The sequence below is a fragment of the Temnothorax nylanderi genome, unplaced genomic scaffold, assembly GCF_030848795.1.
Source record: "Temnothorax nylanderi isolate EJ_2023f unplaced genomic scaffold, tnyl_v1.0 TNYL_tig0108_pilon, whole genome shotgun sequence".
Lineage (NCBI taxonomy): Eukaryota > Metazoa > Arthropoda > Insecta > Hymenoptera > Formicidae > Temnothorax > Temnothorax nylanderi.
In genome coordinates, this window is record NW_027249170.1 from 297,395 (window position 1) to 314,573 (window position 17,179).

Below are 17,179 nucleotides of genomic sequence, written 5' to 3' on the forward strand. Positions count from 1 at the left end.
TAGGGAAACGTATCAAACGTCAACGGGGGGGGGAGTCGACCTAACCTCGAAAACGCGCCGTCGCTGGCCGTCGCGCCGACGCCTCTCGCGTATGCCAGTGTGAGGGGAGGAGCCACCCCGCTCTCTCTCTCTCAGGTCGCCGACGACGAAGCATGACCGTCTGGGAGAGGCTGCGTAACCCATGCGGCTGGCGCGCGGGCGCCAAGCAGATCTCCGTCGATGCGATGCTGCCGTTGCTGGTGGTGCCGATCCTGGCGGTGATCGCCGCCCAGGCCTTCCTCTGCACGGTCGTCGTGTTCCTGGTCACGCCGGTCCTCGTCTACTACCTGCACCACAACTTCCTCAGGTTTCTACTGCGCACCAAGTTCTTCCTCATGTGGACGATCACGAGCGTGCTGATGATGATGCTGGTGTTCGAGATGTGCGTCGTGCCGCTGCTGGAGATCCTGCCCGAGGAGAATCTCGTGTTCATGATGTGCGTGGTCGGCGGGATGTGGTGCGGCTACAAGACCAAGCTCAGGGCGGACGCGACCGTGCAGGAAGGAGGCGCCGTCGGCTCCACGCAGAGCCTCGAGCTCGGCGAGGGCAGCGGCGAGCTCTGCGCCACGTGCAGGAGAAGGGCGCCGCCCAAGGCCCACCACTGCCGCTTGTGCCAGACTTGTATTCTCAACCGGGAATATCACTGCAAATGGTATCTTGGATTGGCCTTTTTCCTTGACGCTGGATTATGTAATTATCAATCTGTACGATCCGACTTCCAGCGTCTTGTATTAATCACCTCCCGGCTTTTTCTTTCAGGCTGGATTGCTGCATAGGTTCCAGCAATTTAAGGTCCTACTTAGGCTGTTTATTCTTTTCCGCGATCGCTTTTATATACGGTTCCAACTTGACTATGACTAGCGTCTGCCATCCGTTTATACTTATCGGGACTGTACTCCTACCGGACGACTGCAGCGACGTGTATCATCAGTTAGAGTACGTATTTACCATGTTTTCTAATTGCGGCTTGATAAACATTGAGAATATCAAAACACACGCTGTGCATATAGCTCTTGAAATTATTCCACAAGAGGATGAAAAGTCAAGTATATCGTGAGCACGAGCGGGAAGGGTGTCGCTGATACCAAGTCTTGATGAAGTAAACTGGAAAGATACAGGGGATCCATAAAGTTTAATAGTCACAAGATAGTGATAATTGTCAGGTCCGCGAGACGTAGCGTCTATAAATATTGTTATATCTCTTATTTGCTTTCTGATATACGATAAAAGTTCGACAGATAATGTGTCGCCCAACTGTTCGTACCGAACGTTCCGAGCCGATCAATATTGCAATAATGTGTATATTGTTTCAGCATCGCGCTTTGCTTCGTCTCCGCTCTGTATAGCCTCCTCGTGGGTCTAATGCTCTTTTGTTATCTCATTTACCACCTATGGCTGCTCTACAACGGCACGACATCGAACGAGCGACGATCGGATACCAAAAATCAGTACGATTATGGAATGTTGAAGAATGTATCCCGATTGTTCTGCTGCAAAACTTAGGGATGATATTTGTAAACTAGGTCACTGAATTTACTTCGCACGGTGTAAGTATTACGCTGTGTACGAAGGCTGCAATGAAATCAAATTCGACAAACTAGAAAACGGTAAGGCCAAAATATTTGTCATAGCGCTAAGCCGTAATAATAAGTTCCGCTCGAAATGATGAATCTGAGAATGCCAATTACTATCGGCTCAATTGCACCCTGTCTTCATCTACTTAATGTATCCTGATATCTACGATTCATAACTCATGAAAAGTATAATAGATATGTTACTTCCATGCATAATGTTACACTTATGAAATCATGTTCGACATATCACGAGACATCAAAATTTATTACATTCATCAACCTTAATGTATCATTGCACATAACATTTGTATATTTATTGTAACTGTGATAAAAAGGCCATTGTGTACGAGAGTAATATAGTAAAGTATAATAATATAATAAATTACATTCAGTACACACGAACATACACGTACACATTCTAAGGTAAATTGAAGTAAAAAGAAATTTAAATACGTATGTACAGTAATGACTTGCGTTTTAAGGTCTATCCAAACAAACTTGCATAGCGCATAAACACAAACATAAGAAAATTGATTGATCCATATACATATGCATAAGGAAATAGACCAATCCATCTCTTTACGCATATGCTTATGCACCTATGCAAGTTTGTCTGGCTTGACCTTTATTCTGCGTAAAAGAATGATGTTACTCTATCTTGCGTGTATTTAGGAATAAGACTATTCTTTACCTCAATCAAATACGAGGCCAACGATTGTCGCAACAGTATTAAATCTAAGTTATTTCTAAATTCGTTAAACTAGTCTTCTAATATTACACCTCTTTGCCTGGGGTCAAAGTCTGGGATTATTTCTTGCACAATTTCCCGCCACTTGTTTCTTATTCGCTTCCTCTCCGTGATAATAGGCAGCACTTCTGGATATCTTTTCCACATATTGAAATACTTATTTTTCAACTTTTCTTCGTAATGGTCTAAAGCTAAACGTTCACGCTTCAGTTGTTCCACTTTATATTGCACAGCTTTTATTTTCAACACTTTAAAGCATTTGTTCTGTAATCTCATGTCGGAGAAGTCTCTAGCTACTTGGTCTTTTCTTTTCTCCTCCTTCACCGCTTCCTTCCACTTCCGCAATGTGTACCGCAATAAATTTTTGTTGTACCACGATGCAGCTAACTCGGATTTGATTTTATTCAGACGTTCCGTCTCCACCTTCCACATCACGAACACTTTTTGAAGTAAGCACCGCTTATAGTAGTCCTCGGCTTTCTTCATATCGTTATTCCTCTTTTCGACGAGCGCGATTATACAACGTCGTAACAAGTATTTGCGATAAAATGCTTCCGCCATGGCATTTAATTTCTTATATCTTTCTACTTCGCGTGCTCGTTGCTGCTCCCGTTCCTCGCGCATTCTTCTTGCCTCGCGCAAGGCCTGAGGACGAAAAAAAAATTTTAGATTAAACGTGGGGTATATTTCTAAATGTAGCGTATAAGCGGCATTAGAGGGAATGCAATACTTTATTATGTAATAGAGTAAAGTACAAAGTAAGCGAGTATTGTATGCAGTAATGTAAGCTAGAGTATTACAGTGTAACATTTACTGGAAACGTCCCTCGCAAGAGATAATTTTGTTAGCAAGGTGAAAGCTGTGAGAGCTAAGTGTACTGTACACACTCAATACGATATTAATATACTTTGACCTCTCATATTATCTGACCTCTTGTTGCAATCTTTTCCGCTCTTGCTCCTCCGCCCTCCTGGCAGCCTCTTCTTTCCTCCTCTCGTCCTCCAGTTTCTTCTGACGCTCTTCTTCGCGCAGCTTTATTCTGTTTCTCCTTGCTTCCGCCCGCGCTTCCATCCTCGCCAGAAATTTAGGAGGACTCGGCACCCGTACCGGCGCCATCAAGGATTTGTCCCTGTTAATTAAAAAGGAACGTCTAATTAAGGACCCGCCAAACCGAATTACGTTCGCGTTAAAAATCCGTGGCGATTCAATTTACTATAACGCAAAAGGCCGGACTTTGAACAGACTCTCCTCTTTAAAATACTTTCTACTTCGCAAACTGCAGAAAGACCGGCGCGTGAAGCGAGCGATATAATCAACGGTCCACTTTAATTTGGTTCGCAAGACCAGCTTCCAGCGTCTTTATGTTTTACGTCATCGTCGTTCGTTATAAAAGAGCTTAGCTGCTCAGAATACACTCGCGTGCAAATAGATACCAATGTCCGATGCAAACGACGTTATATATAAACGTAAAGAGATATTTTATGTGGAATAGAAAGTTGTGATTCGAGAAGATGCGATTATTATTCTGATTATTGTTCGAATTAAGATTTTCAATGGCGAGTTTATTCAAGAATCTTGTTCGAGAATTAGAAATTTATTAACCTGAAGTTATATTCTTTTTCAGATAAAGAATTCATGGTTGAGTTACGTCTTGAAATGAAATAGGACGCTCATAATTACAGGACTACCTGTAGCCTGCTTGTCTCATTAGTTGGATCAAAGTCCTTCTGGTCTGCTGGCCGCAATGGGTCAGGGTCTCCCTGGCCGCGTTCACCGTCTCCTCGCCGGACCTCGTTATCTCTTCCTGCACCTGCTTCAGCTTCAGTTCCTCGATGATCTTGCTCTGCTCGGCCAATTTCATCCTCTGCTTGCGAATGATCTCTTTCTGGGTGTTCAATCGACACTGTGCCGGCGACTCGACGACGTAGAACGGCCTGGAAGGAGTCTTCTTCTTCGTCTCGGTGTCTCTCGAGTTTGAGGGAGGAGGACCCTTCGACTCCGCTCTTTGACTCGACTTCAACTCTTTCTGCGTCTCGCTGATGGTGTCGATGAGCATCTCGATCTTCCGCGCGTCGGGATTTTCTGCCGCGCGTTCTCGCTGCGCTTTCACCTTCCTCACATGCGTTTTCCACAGGTGAACGTACGCTTTCAGTTTTCTTCGCGACAAGATGCTCTGGATGTGGCTCTCAATTTCGCAGAGACGACGCTTATCCTGCGCGTTTTCTCGAAGAGTCTCGAAATACGATCTCAACACACGTAATCGTTGCTCTTCCGATTCGCAGCTTGATTTATCCTTGATGGTCACTTTAATGCTACCGAAAGATGTGATTTCGATCCCGTTTGTCGAACATCGCCTGCTGTCTTTCGATTCGGCAGACGAGACTTCCGCAAGTGGCTTTCTGGCTTTCTTTCGAACGGCCGTCGGCTTTTGCTCAATCGTTCTGTTCCTCCTTTTATTAATGAGAATCCGCTGTAAATTTTCAGACTTGTTAATACAATTAATTTAGATATTTGAAAACTTACGATATATTCGCAGGCACATTGAAAATATAGTGATTCATCTTTATTAAATGTTTAAATATATTCGTCGCCGAGCTTCACCTTGACTCTGCTGGATGTTCTCCAAAAGTTCTCGTCGTCAGAGCTAGCTATATTCTTTCTGCTGCACAGTCCGCAAAATTTAGGACGGGTCTTTTGCAAGTCTTGCTCGAATTTGCGTAATTCCCTCTCTATGAAAGCCTGTTCTCTTTTCAACTGCAGTTCCCTCGTTTCTTCCTTCGTCAGTAATCTGTAAACGCATTAATAAAATCTATCTTTACACAATACAAAATTAGGTGATCCATTTACGTAATTGTATTAAGCTTAACAATAAATTAACAATAAAAAAATTGATAATTAAGATAAACGATAAAGTTAAAAGTCTTATTTGCGATAACTTATAAATCCTATAGATACACATATTATAAATAAAGTCTGGACTTTATAAATCGTATGTAAAGATCGAGGTATATAGATACATATATTATAAATAAAATCTATATTTGTATAAGTCGTGCGTGTAAAGTTCGAAGGTATACCTTCCAGCCTCTGTCAGGACAGAAGACTTAATCGCTGGAGAACTGGCCAGGTCTTCGCGAAATATCCTGTGTCTCGCATCCATAACCAGATTCGGATCCAGAAAGGTCTTCCTTTCGTCCTCCAGCATTCGGCGTTTCTCGGACGGCTGGAAGATCGTTATCTTCATCATGTCGTTCATCAGCTTCCTCGCTTCATCGAACAGCACCATCGCGTCTCGCGTCAGTCTGAGACCTGAAAACGAATTATCAATAATTGTTCGATTCGTGTCGCGGACTGCGCCAAGCCCTTGTTTATGCGTGCTTGTTTCTCTGTTGTTAGGGAAAGCTTCAACCCCCCGATCCCACGTGAATGGGGTCCCATCCCCCATTCATGAATTGGACGGGTATAGAAGACAAGGGGAGAAGCGATAACCGAGGAAGAGTGAAATGCAAATATTACGCGGTACACTGATAATATATTCTGCCGCGATAAATAAATACCTCGAATTCTTGTTAATTAATTATTTTAATTAAAAATACAGTAAACGATTATAATATAGAATTCAACTTGGAATTTTTTAATTAAAATGTTTATATTCCATTAAAAGAGATAATAGTTTGAAAATGATAAGTTTACACGAATAATTTTTCAATATGTTTTTTAATTACAATGCGTTATATATCAATTTTTTATATATTTCCTATTAATTTTATATAAAGAGAAACATTTTTTTTTAATTTTACCTCGTACGCATCCGCATTTATTTAAAAGATAATTGATAAAACAATTTCGAATTTTATGATTTTTATAAATAGATTTTAATTCCAGTATGTGTTTCAATTACAATGCGCTACGTATCTTCCATATATTTTCTATTAATTTGGTACAAAGAGGAATATTTTTTTATTTTTCTGATGAAAAAATTTCTCATATTTTCACAATTTTATAAGAATTGAGACTTATAAAAATGAAAAAAAATGTATACAATTTCTCTGATACTAACAGAAATAACTGAAGGATTTTCGGAATACTTCAGTATCCATGTGTATAAAAATTTCTTATAAATTGCACAGATTTTCTCACATTTAATTCAGGTTTCTACAAAGATGTGTTGATGGGAAAAATCTAAAATATTTTATTATTATTTTGTCTGAGTTTTTCTGAAAAACGTTCCTATTCGTATAAAAAAATCTGAAAAATTCTGTGCATTCTGAGAAAGTCTGGAAATTTTTATAAAAATTTTGATTAATAATATGAAAAATTCTGAGACATTTTTCCACCAGGGTGCTAAAACAATTCTGGATTTTACGAATAAGTTTTCTAGATAAATTTTACGATTGTGCAAATAAAATCGTAAGATAATTATAATTGCGCGCGATACGAGGGGCTGTCTCGCGGATGGACGTTCAAACTTTCCCGCCGTTCCGACGTTAATCAATCGCGATGCGAGATCGGCAATCGTCGACTGTTGACGGGCCAGTGCTGCCTGTGCTGCTGGCAGCAGCAGGTGCATCCACCAAGCGAGAGGTGCATCGACTTCGAAGCCTATATGTCGAGGCTGACGAATTCTTCTCGTGTGAGTTCAAAATAACGAGGGCCCGTCTCGACGAACACTTGTTTCCAGCCTCTCGCGCGATGTCGCGCGCCGCCCGCGTCGTTCCCGCAACACCGAGGGACGCGCGTCGCGGTTAGAGCGACCTGGCGGTCACCCACATCACACGGCCCGTCAGTCTCTCCCTCGGTACTTTTGTGTGCGCTTCCGCGCGGTCGGATGTGACTGTAATACAGGCACAGGCGAGACAAAATCACGGAGTTCGCTGGTGCGATACGTCGACGTAAGATGGATCCAAGGGGCCCTCCTGAGGGGGCCCCTGCCGAGTCCTTCGAGATATCCAGCATCGACAGGGGGGCTGACACCTCGGTGAATTGGTCTACGGATCACCCCTTCGCCTCGTCCCTGTGCGAGCAACCGAAGAAGCTGAACAACAGGCTCCTGTTCCTGACCGTGAGTAACTCTCTTTGACGATGACCGACATGCCAGCGGTGTACTTATGATACGACCGCTCCGTTCACTCTGTTGCCAGGTGGAATATGTGGAGGATCAGTCCCGATTGTTCCCCACGTATGAACAGATCTCCTTTTCCCCGAGGGCGGCCTCTCCTCTGTCCGAATTCGAGCATCGAGTCAGCCCGCTGGACCCAAATATGAGCTCCGCTGCTAGATACTCCCCCACGCCGGTCCAACTGCCTTCCTCTCCTTTCCACAACTCCGTTGTTGTGCTCCAAGGCCCGTCCTCGCCCTTGATGTCCCAGCCCGAACCGAATATACGAACGAGCATCAATTATGTGACTCAGCTGGCTCACCCGATTGACACTCAGACCGTACCTCAGACGGATACCACCACAGACTTTGTTGGCAATGGGAACGAGGATGGGCTAGTGTCCAGCGTCAGCAACGAATTGATTTTAATGCAGGGTAAGAAATGATTTTGCTTATCACGAGATAAGGTACAGCAGATAGTCGTGTTAGATGGTTTTTTAACTTGTTTTTGACCATTATATGACATTTGCAGAAACTGCACCTGAATTGGAATCTTCAGCGACTCCCTTAATGCTAACAGGAATACCGGGCACAGATTTCGCTCTGACTAGGGACTTCTTGGTGATGCAGGATGATCAAATAAACGTTATCAACACGTTTAAAAATCAGAATATAGAGATGGAGGACAATCCTATTACTTTACCATCTATTGCCGAAGACGCGAATAAAGAAAACAACAATCTTGCTTTGTCAGAGTGTGATAAAGAAATTCGACAAATTGCCAAAGAACCACCGTCCACCGAGAAGAAGAAAGTAGTTGAGAAAAAAGATGTAAGGAGATCCAAACGGCATATAACAGATAAAAAAGATTTCTGTAAGTATAATATTTATTTTAAACATTTAATATATACGGGGTGTATCTGAATGGTCCGTACAAACTTTGGGAATGAGTTCCAGGGACTTAAACAAGCAGAAAATGTCCCATGAACATGGGGTCGGAAACGGTTGCTCTGGAGTTACCAACGGTTCGAGGTTTTCCTGCAATGGTTGGAGAAATTATCACGTCAAATCGCATGGGAGTTACAAACTGTGTTTATTTATTTCCTCAGTTTTGCCACGGACATAACAGGACAGTACACTTGCTACAGCAAATGCTCGAAATGGCCTCGGCGTTCGATTCCAAGAAAGCCTACGCACGTGTTTATTTATTTCCTCGCCTAACTTTTTTTTCTGAATCCCTCGCCAGTCAGTGCGACGTGCGCAGGGTTCCTTGGAATCGAGGTAAATAAACAGTTTGTAACTCCTATGCGATTTGACGTGATAATTTCTCCAGCCATTGCAGGAAAACTTTCAATCGTCGCAACTTTAAGTTTCCGATGTTCATGGGACATTTTCTGCTTGTTTAGGTCCCTGGAACTTTATACCCATAGTTTGTACAGACCATTTACCCTGTATATCTTATTACTTTATATTTAGTTATAGTACTTGATATATTGGATCGGGCATTTTTACAGGGGGCGACGACGAATACGACGGTAATTGTGCCAAAGACGACAGCTCTAATTTGACCGATGTATGCGCAATCGCGGATCAACCTGTGCCATCGCGTGCTGTAGCAACACTGCCAGGATCATATCTTTTGTTAAACAAGCTATCTACTTCGCATGCTGCAGCGAATAGCGTGACTTATGGGGTTTTTGCGAAACGTAATATTCGAAGGCGCACGCAATTCGGACCCATAGAAGGTCTATTGTGCCCTTACGACGGCTCACCTTTCGAGAATGCTTTGCCACTGCTCTATGAAACTGAGACCGGGGAATTCCTGAAAGTGGACGTTTCCAATGAAAGTAAGTAATCATCGATCTATAGCGCTCGTTTCTGGTTTAAGGTATTGAACTTAAATCTCCGTTACGTTTTCAGACACTTCGAACTGGATGCGTTTTGTACGGCCCGCGCTGACGTATAAGGAGCAAAACTTGATCATTTGTCAGCAGAAAGATGGAATAGTGTTTTTGACTAATAGAAACATTTCGCCGAAGGAAGAATTAAAGGCAGGTCCTAGTCCAGACTACGCAAGTCGCAGAAATTTGCCGATACTTAAACCAGATGCAAAAGATGAAAAAGGTATAAAGAATTGTAAGTGTAGATATAACATATTATATAGTATAGAAACATTGACCAATGTAAATTAATTCCTTCTTTTCTCTTTAGGGGAAGTGGCTAACCAAATATCTACATGGCCGCGTTTGGATGGCAACTCTTATAATCGACGCATAAAAATGTTTTGCGACAGAAACGTGAAAGAAAAGGAGAATTCGCGACAGAACAAATGCGACAAGGAATGGAAATGTTCCGTGTGCAGCTTGATTTTCAGAAAGCCATCCCTGCTTAACTTGCACGCAGCCGTACATTCTTCTATCGATATCAAAATTGAAAATCAAAGTCAACTCCAGTCCGCATGCCCGCAGTGTGGATTGGAGTTCCAGAAGCAAAGCGAATTGGTGAATCATGTGTCTCAGCACGGGCGAACGGCGTTACCTAAAGCAAAGAGATTAAATCCTTTAGGTTCATACAAGTGTTCAATGTGTTACAAACGTTTCGCTACAAAGATACGATTACAACAGCACTGCTTGGCGCATGGTGCTGAAGACCAAAAACCACTGCCATGCAGTATCTGCTTGAAACGATTTATGAACAACTCCGCGTTGTCCGGTCATCTGAAAACGCATAAAGGTAAATCTATAACAAATCGGTCAATCAGAGTTAAACAGTACCGTATTACTCTGTGCTATAACAATTCCGATTTGCAGAAAATAAACAGGTTTTCGAGTGCCCAATGTGCAGGCAGCTATTTCGCCAAAGTACGATGCTGAAGGATCACGTTGAGACACATAGAAATCAAGACGGTATATTCAATTGCCCTCACTGCCAGCGAACATTCATCAAATATTCGGTCATTCGCAAACACATCCGGGCACATCACTGCGAGAGGAAGCACAAGTGTCAGCATTGTGCAAAACGTTTCCCGACGGTCGACAAGTTGCGAATGCATTTGCTGAAACACTCTGATCACAGGTACAAGTTTTAATTTTAATTTAGCGTGACGATTACGTTAATAAGATATATGCAAATTTTAATTAACTTTTATTTGCGCAGAGAATTTCATTGCGCGAACTGTGGTAAACGGTTCAAGAGAAAGGACAAATTGAAGGAACACATGACTAAAATACACCACTCCCAAACGGTTAATGGAGAACAAATAACACAGAACAATCAAGCGAAAAAATTTGTGCCAAAGGTATGTCAAAATAAAAAGGTGATTAATTATATTAATCAATTATTTTGTTAATAGATGGACGTGATTGATAAAAACGTTATTGATTATATTGATTAATCAATTATTTTATTAAAAGGTGAACCCGAACGATTACAATCGCTTTATTTACAAATGTCATCAATGCCTGGTGGGTTTCAAACGAAGAGGAATGCTGGTGAATCACCTAGCGAAGCGGCATCCCGATGTCGCCCCCGAATCTGTGCCGGAACTGAACTTACCTATCCTGCGACAAACCAGAGACTACTATTGCCAATATTGCGACAAGGTATCATAAAATAAATTTCCATTTCAAGGTAGAAATAAAATTATCGTATTTTTTCACACATCACATATTTTTTAAGGTCTATAAGAGTAGCAGTAAGCGTAAAGCGCATATTATGAAGAACCATCCTGGCGCGGCCTTGCCGCCTAGCAACCGGCAAAAGGAGTCGGAATTTTCAGGACTGCCGAATCCAAGCTTCAGTCAGACAGTGGGCAGCATCACGACTAGTCCTCAAGGTTGTCAGTGGTGTCATAAACAATACGCCAGCAAGGTAAATCTATATATAAGGCTCGATTACATTAATCACACCGATTGACAATCGACGAAAGTTAATGAATATATTTTATTCAAGGCCAAGCTCTTGCAACATCAACGCAAGAAGCACGCACACCTGATGGAGCCGGCGGATCAAATACCGCGATCGCGGAACCGGCCGCCGCAAAATCAAAATCAACCACCCGCGCTGAACGATAACAACTTTGTGATATCCGATTATATACAAGGATGCGACGGGGATTTCCTGAAGCAGAAAATAATCAAAATAACTAACGACGTTGATCTGATAGGCAACGGAGGTTTGGAGACGATCGGTCAGCAGTTTGTGCGTATGCGCGACATACGTTGAGGAAAAGCGCGACATCCTCGACACGGAGGATGAGCGTCGCCAATTTATCGAGATATGAATCTCGCGACCTTTGTACGCAGTCGAGATAGGCTGTGTTTTTTTGCTGCCGTTACCAAATCGTGGCGACGTCGCCTGGACGGAGCGGCGAAGCGTGTCGCCCGAGAATATTTGGGAATATTACGCGGCTTTGTCAGCGTCAGTGCGAAACACTGGGCGCTGTTTTGTTGGTTGTACACGTTGGTCGATCGACAATGACGACGGTTACCGATGATAATTAGTGGCTTTGGTGGATTTGTTGGAAACGGAGCACGCAGTTTTAAGAATACTTTGACCGAGCCTCGAAACGAAAAAAAGAGAGGGACGCCTAAAAACGTTGACTGAAAACCAACGAGGCTCGAATCTACCCTACGACGGAGAACATTGTAGTCTCGTACAATTGTTGAGATCTTTTCTTGAAGTATTAAGAATACCGTAAAGAGAAAAAGAAAAAAAAAGGTAGAACAAGTCCTGGTACTATCGGCACGCCATTTGCGCTAGGCCTGGTAGTTTTACTTTTAAAATCCGATGTCATTCGAGTGTGAAGTAGATGGACGAAATTTAAGCGACGAAGTTTAAAGCGATGTTAAAAAAAAAATACCGGCTTAAATCTGGTGGCGGACGGGTCCGCTGCGTCTTAGATCAGCGTGACTCCTTCCGTACAACGGTGATTGGACGAGTAATGTTAAAGATTCATTATTCGCAACGTATTTGGCTTCACTTAACGGCGAGCGATTGTCTGTAGATTACGTGAAAGCTTGCGATCTCTGCAAAGAATCGTCCATTTCACTTTTGCTCTTTCTCTATTTCTCTCTCTCTCTCTCTCTCTCTCTCTTGTAATTCCAAGATCTCGTAAACGCTTGCGTCCACGTTCTCATTTTAGAGTAATATACAAGTAACATGCGTTCTTAGATCTTCAACGGAACATACTGTTTTCACGTAATCGTTTCGTAATCGCTGGTCTCATCCAGGTATGAGTCTAGTCGTCACAGCCGAGAGCTCGTTTGAATCGTCAGCTCGAGATGTCCGATTTAAATCGACCGCACGGTACCGTAGTTACGTAGCCAAGGGAACTTTCGCCCTCGCAATTTTACGAACAGCAGGAGCAACAAGTACGTGTATTTTAAGCTGTGTATTCCTGGCCGCGCGTTCACTCACACGTAAGCACACGTACACCAAGAGTTTCCGCAAAGATTGTCCAAAGATTGTGTATTCCGCAACGGTGTCTGAATTCGGATAATTGTGTCCTCTCGTAAAACCCTATCCGGTTGGTGTGTAAGTAAAAAAAAAACCCGCACGAACGATTTTCACACTCAGAGAAATTCACCGACGAAACGACGACGTTGAATTTATTTTACACGCGGTATTATACACGAGATACATTGTCGCAATTACGAAGACAGGAGATTGCATGTTTGTCGATGTCCGTTGAGTACATGGAGGACTGTACTGTAAACATGACTTAAATAAAGTTATTGGATGAGCGATACGACGAGCATGGTATCATTTATTACATAGACATATAAAGGAACAAACGTTTAGACGAATATTTATATCTAATTTCTATATTATTAATTTTTAGGCATTAGCGCACAAAAGATAGTCAATGGCAGCAAATTTGCTTTAAAAATTAGCAGATGTCAAGGCGAGGTAAACGATATCGTGAAAAACATACTCAATACAGGTGTGCTATCATTCTTTTATATATTTTTTGTAGCCTCTATTTTGTCATAACTCCTCTATCTGTTTATCGTGCTTTTACTTTCGAACTTTTCGCTGGCGATCGCGAGCGGGCCCACCGCTCCGGGCTTCAACACCTGGTGATTCGGCGTGACGGCGAGCGATCCTCCACCCCTTTGCTTCTGCGCGGCGTCGTACAACTGCTTCTGCATCACAGCAAGGGAGACTTTATTCGCGGACAGGAAATCCTTCATGGAGATCATCTCGCCCGACATCCTGCGAGGCGTCTCCGAGTTGTCCTCCGCCCTGATCGAGTCCCTGCCGACGAGCCTCGTTGGCCTCCTCTTCGAGTAGTATACAGTCGACACCGAGGACTGCCTCCTCGGTAAATACGGCGCCGCCACGTCCTGATTACCGTATTGCAACTTGTGTATCACATAATTCAGGCCTTGCTTTATCACGATCGACGTGACGTTCAGCAGGGAGTATATGCAGCAACATCCCACCACGAGGAAGACGAAGTTCGTGAATCTATACCTGCATGATGATCAATAATGAAAAATATATTTATTTGTATTTTCAAAGTTTTAACGTAAAAAGATATTGGTATTTTCGCGTTAAAGAAAAGTCGATGTCATATTCGAAAAGAGTCTGGTCATTCAAAATTTAATTTGTGGAATTTCAACTATGCGCCTCAGATACATTATACGAGTTCGATCTCGTTGGGGCGACAAGGCAATCTTCGCAATCTTACCAATGTACGTAAGGGTAGCTCGGCTTTTGCGTGCTAACAAAATCGCCGAAGCCGATAGTGGTGAAGCTGACGAAGGCGAAGTACAGCGCGTCGAAGTAATCCCAGCCCTCCAGCGGCGCGTAAAGTGCAGCGGCACAACAGGCGACGATGCAGGAGGTGACGGATAGGTAGAGCATGACCCAGTACACGCTCGGTTTCCATTGGTCCAGGTCCACATGATCGTCGTCGTCAAGGATGTCCGGCAGAAACGATCTCTGGGTACTCGACGACTTGGAGATCCGTCGAGATGTCAACGTAGTCCTGCGGAGACGTCTTCTCAGTCGGCGTACGTGCCAGCTGCGCAAGATCCACGCCAGGAGAGTAATGATCCTCTCCAGAAAGAGATTGAAGAACAAGATGCCACCTAAATCATCACTTAACGTTGGGATCAAATAGTTTTCCCTAAATGGCATTTAGGTTTTTATTTCATCAGATTCGTGAAGTCTTGTTTTCTACTTTCAAGACCCAATTATTTTCAATAATTGTTACTTATTGCGATTTCTTAAACATGACGTAAGACACTTTGTCGTTTTTAAATGTAGATTTTTTTTTGTTATTACCGGAACAACCGAAGAAACCATAAAGAACGACAGCCGCTTTCCCCGCCGTTGTCTGGGGCGCGGTGCTTCCGTACCCTGCAAAATAACTTCAGTATCACGCTTTCTTTCATTTCAGAGGCATATTACACGGCGACGTATGCATATATAAAGATCGGTGACCAAAGGACAGTCAGCCGTGTAGATAAGTGCGAGACTAGGTCGCGGGATATTAGCATTCCGGAATTCACCGGGACATTCTCGTGCCGGCCGACGACCCTTACCCTCTTAACGTCATTACGACCAAGTTTTGCGGAGGAATGCGATCGTCTCGGCAAAACTTTTGTCTATCGTGTATTAATACTTGTATGCCGTGAAGTCATTTTTATTCGCACGAGAAATAAGGAAGAGAGAGAGAGAGAGAGCAAGAAGAAACCAAGTTATTCGAAGTACGATATCGCTTTTATGATTTGTACTATATAAATGAGATAATTTTTTCTCCAGATAATAGAAGCTGTATATTAATAACAATAAATTAAGGAAAAACGCCATTTTCAGGACTGGATCCTGGTAGTCTAATAATATTCATGTGAATTTTATGTATAGATTTTCGCCAGTCCTGATCGTAAAATGTTTTTTCTGTCGTTTTTTCCCTAATTGATTGTATATCATATCGATCCTGTTTCATTTATTTATTGTTAATAGTAATAATTATAACAAAAAAACTTTATTTTCACAGATATTAAGAGTCGCGAGTGCGGAATCGGCAGGATCGTCCCCCTGAAAGTTGATTTTTTTTCACGACGCGCGACGTCGCGAAAATATAAGAAACCGAAAGAGCGCGAGGAGGCGTAAAGCACGCGACATGAATCCCACTGACCCCGATATTCGTTGCCACGACGTGGACACGGATGACTAGTAACCGGTATTGCGCTTTGCGCTACGTAGCTTACCGATCGTAGAAACTATGGTGCCGACGAAGTGAAAGCTACCGGGAAAGTCCCAGCGGCGTCTCTTGTTAATGATGCCGGTAGCGGAAGCGTTGCCGTAGGCGTACAGCAGCTCGTGCAACCTCTGCAAGGCCAGGGGGCTACCTCGCAGGTGATGCCTCCGAAACGCGTGATAGACCCGCCAGAATTCCGTGGCCTGTGCGCCCCACAAAAATATCAATTATTAGATATAACAAATCATTTATTTTAAACACGCTTCAATCCTGACTTGCAGATCTCGCGATGATACATCGATCACGTTACAAAAATACATGTACAATTCATTGATTTGTTTGGCATGAATTAATGATTAGTTGAACGAGGCCCTCGTTGCCCAATTCTCATCTATTTATAGTACTTCGCATGAAGATCACTGTGACGTCTGTTAATTTTGAATAAGGGTCACATTTTCCTCGTGAGAATTGTAACAGAAAAGAGTAATTTTTTATTTATACGTCCGCGAACACACTTTTTGTACCTGTCGTATCTCGAGATCGCTCTCTAGCCTTTGGAAGAGAGCCGCGCCTGCGAGCATGTACGCTGCCAGGACAACGGCAAGGAGGATGATCCTGGCGTTGTCCTCCGCGAGGCCTCCGCACAAGCACATCACCGGCGACTCTCATCTTTCCGACAGCCGGCTGCTGCACGCGATCCCCACCGCGCTTTTCGTCCGGAGCGGCGCAAGCTCAGCGGCCGGAGAAGTATTCGCGAAGAGATACAAGGACGTGGGAGAGGATCAATTTAAAGAACACCTCCTCTTTAACACACAGATAAGACTTGTGATAAGACTGATCAGAAGATATTGCTAGCCAATTCAATTTTTCCCCTCCCGAAAGTAAACATTAATTTTTTCATGTTATTAATTTTGCCCTCTTTGGTGGAAATTACTCAAGATTTTAATTTTCGAATGCTTTTAAGTTTACGCGAGAGGTATACTAAGCAACGAGGAGATAAAATTGATCGGCGCTGGATTGGAAAATATCCTAATTGCCTCGCATTGACGCGACGATGCCGGACGACGACGTACAGGCAGAGCCGAGATGTATATGTAGGGCAATCCAACGCCCGCACTATTGAGAGCAAATCTTTTGATGAGATAAAAATAGAAATACAAACAACTTGCTTGCGTATTCAACGCGTGAATTCCGCCGAGGGGATGTCTTTTCGTGAAAAAGCGGCTCTGAGTAAACGCGGCGGATAATTAACCGGCGGATGCGAAAAAGACGGATGCTAAATTGCGACCTTACGCGCTATGGATATCTTCAATCGTGCCAATTAAAAAGTGAATCGGATATTTCGGGAACCCTGCAAAGTCTAATTTTGGAAACTTTGTTATAATTAAAACGCTGGAAAACATATGAAAGCTACTCGTTTGTAAAATAATTTGTACTGCTTCTCAAATTTATAAAAGACTTTTGACGAAGAAGGGAAAGGAAAAGGGCGAGACCAACTGAGATAAATCG

The 17,179-nt window shown here is 43.0% G+C and overlaps 5 protein-coding genes and 1 long non-coding RNA gene across 7 annotated transcripts in view; 3 read left to right on the forward strand and 3 right to left on the reverse strand.

Moving 5' to 3' along the window:
• Mv (lysosomal-trafficking regulator mauve) overlaps positions 1 to 180 on the reverse strand; it is a 22,022-nt gene extending 21,842 nt beyond the window's left edge. Inside the window, exon 1 of the mRNA XM_071712214.1 lies at positions 46 to 180. The gene's annotated coding sequence lies outside the window, so the exon portion shown is untranslated. The remainder of the gene's footprint in view (positions 1 to 45) is intronic.
• Gabpi (zinc finger DHHC-type palmitoyltransferase GABPI) lies at positions 153 to 3,285 on the forward strand. The gene is made up of 3 exons (XM_071712266.1): positions 153 to 691; positions 799 to 975; positions 1,353 to 3,285. Exons 1-3 carry the CDS (start codon positions 153 to 155, stop codon positions 1,540 to 1,542), a joined length of 906 nt encoding a protein of 301 aa, XP_071568367.1. The 3' UTR covers positions 1,543 to 3,285.
• Positions 1,860 to 5,821, reverse strand: LOC139775887 (uncharacterized). The gene is made up of 5 exons (XM_071712231.1): positions 5,439 to 5,821; positions 4,963 to 5,149; positions 4,050 to 4,831; positions 3,292 to 3,490; positions 1,860 to 3,006 (listed from the first exon to the last, which is right to left on the reverse strand). The coding sequence occupies exons 1-5, from the start codon at positions 5,804 to 5,806 to the stop codon at positions 2,374 to 2,376; spliced, it is 2,169 nt and encodes a 722-aa protein (XP_071568332.1). The 5' UTR covers positions 5,807 to 5,821; the 3' UTR covers positions 1,860 to 2,373.
• A 1,093-nt stretch (positions 5,822 to 6,914) lies between these two features.
• LOC139775881 (PR domain zinc finger protein 10) lies at positions 6,915 to 13,207 on the forward strand. 2 transcript variants are annotated; one of them, XM_071712221.1, is made up of 11 exons: positions 6,915 to 7,423; positions 7,503 to 7,893; positions 7,991 to 8,332; positions 8,973 to 9,305; positions 9,379 to 9,594; positions 9,670 to 10,191; positions 10,269 to 10,533; positions 10,615 to 10,756; positions 10,872 to 11,060; positions 11,137 to 11,328; positions 11,410 to 13,207. In XM_071712221.1, the coding sequence occupies exons 1-11, from the start codon at positions 7,259 to 7,261 to the stop codon at positions 11,680 to 11,682; spliced, it is 3,030 nt and encodes a 1,009-aa protein (XP_071568322.1). In that variant the 5' UTR covers positions 6,915 to 7,258; the 3' UTR covers positions 11,683 to 13,207. The 2 variants fall into 2 exon arrangements, with proteins under 2 accessions (XP_071568322.1, XP_071568324.1); XM_071712223.1 differs by having other exon boundaries at positions 9,379 to 9,582.
• LOC139775894 (potassium channel subfamily K member 13-like) lies at positions 13,206 to 16,373 on the reverse strand. The gene is made up of 5 exons (XM_071712252.1): positions 16,195 to 16,373; positions 15,681 to 15,873; positions 14,752 to 14,826; positions 14,153 to 14,555; positions 13,206 to 13,935 (listed from the first exon to the last, which is right to left on the reverse strand). The coding sequence occupies exons 1-5, from the start codon at positions 16,321 to 16,323 to the stop codon at positions 13,458 to 13,460; spliced, it is 1,278 nt and encodes a 425-aa protein (XP_071568353.1). The 5' UTR covers positions 16,324 to 16,373; the 3' UTR covers positions 13,206 to 13,457.
• LOC139775922 (uncharacterized) lies at positions 13,647 to 17,110 on the forward strand. Its single transcript, XR_011718956.1, has 3 exons — positions 13,647 to 13,783; positions 14,867 to 16,551; positions 16,635 to 17,110. It is a non-coding gene; the product is annotated as an uncharacterized lncRNA (long non-coding RNA).
• Positions 17,111 to 17,179: the final 69 nt, after the last annotated feature.

Excerpts from the sequence above, each read along its gene's own strand:
- LOC139775881 (XM_071712221.1), top strand. The coding sequence starts at position 7,259 with ATGGATCCAAGGGGCCCTCCTGAGGGGGCCCCTGCCGAGTCCTTCGAG. Across the intron at positions 7,424-7,502 it reads ACAGGCTCCTGTTCCTGACC|GTGGAATATGTGGAGGATCA; the intron begins GTGAGTAACTCT and ends CTCTGTTGCCAG. Across the intron at positions 10,757-10,871 it reads CGAAAAAATTTGTGCCAAAG|GTGAACCCGAACGATTACAA; the intron begins GTATGTCAAAAT and ends TTTTATTAAAAG.
- LOC139775887 (XM_071712231.1), bottom strand. The coding sequence starts at position 5,806 with ATGGGGGATGGGACCCCATTCACGTGGGATCGGGGGGTTGAAGCTTTC. Across the intron at positions 5,150-5,438 it reads GTCCTGACAGAGGCTGGAAG|ATTACTGACGAAGGAAGAAA; the intron begins GTATACCTTCGA and ends ATGCGTTTACAG. Across the intron at positions 4,832-4,962 it reads GAACATCCAGCAGAGTCAAG|CGGATTCTCATTAATAAAAG; the intron begins GTGAAGCTCGGC and ends GAAAATTTACAG.
- LOC139775894 (XM_071712252.1), bottom strand. The coding sequence starts at position 16,323 with ATGTGCTTGTGCGGAGGCCTCGCGGAGGACAACGCCAGGATCATCCTC. Across the intron at positions 15,874-16,194 it reads GCGATCTCGAGATACGACAG|GCCACGGAATTCTGGCGGGT; the intron begins GTACAAAAAGTG and ends TGGGGCGCACAG. Across the intron at positions 13,936-14,152 it reads AGCTACCCTTACGTACATTG|GTATAGATTCACGAACTTCG; the intron begins GTAAGATTGCGA and ends ATCATCATGCAG.
- Gabpi (XM_071712266.1), top strand. The coding sequence starts at position 153 with ATGACCGTCTGGGAGAGGCTGCGTAACCCATGCGGCTGGCGCGCGGGC. Across the intron at positions 692-798 it reads CGGGAATATCACTGCAAATG|GCTGGATTGCTGCATAGGTT; the intron begins GTATCTTGGATT and ends TTTTTCTTTCAG. Across the intron at positions 976-1,352 it reads GACGTGTATCATCAGTTAGA|CATCGCGCTTTGCTTCGTCT; the intron begins GTACGTATTTAC and ends ATATTGTTTCAG.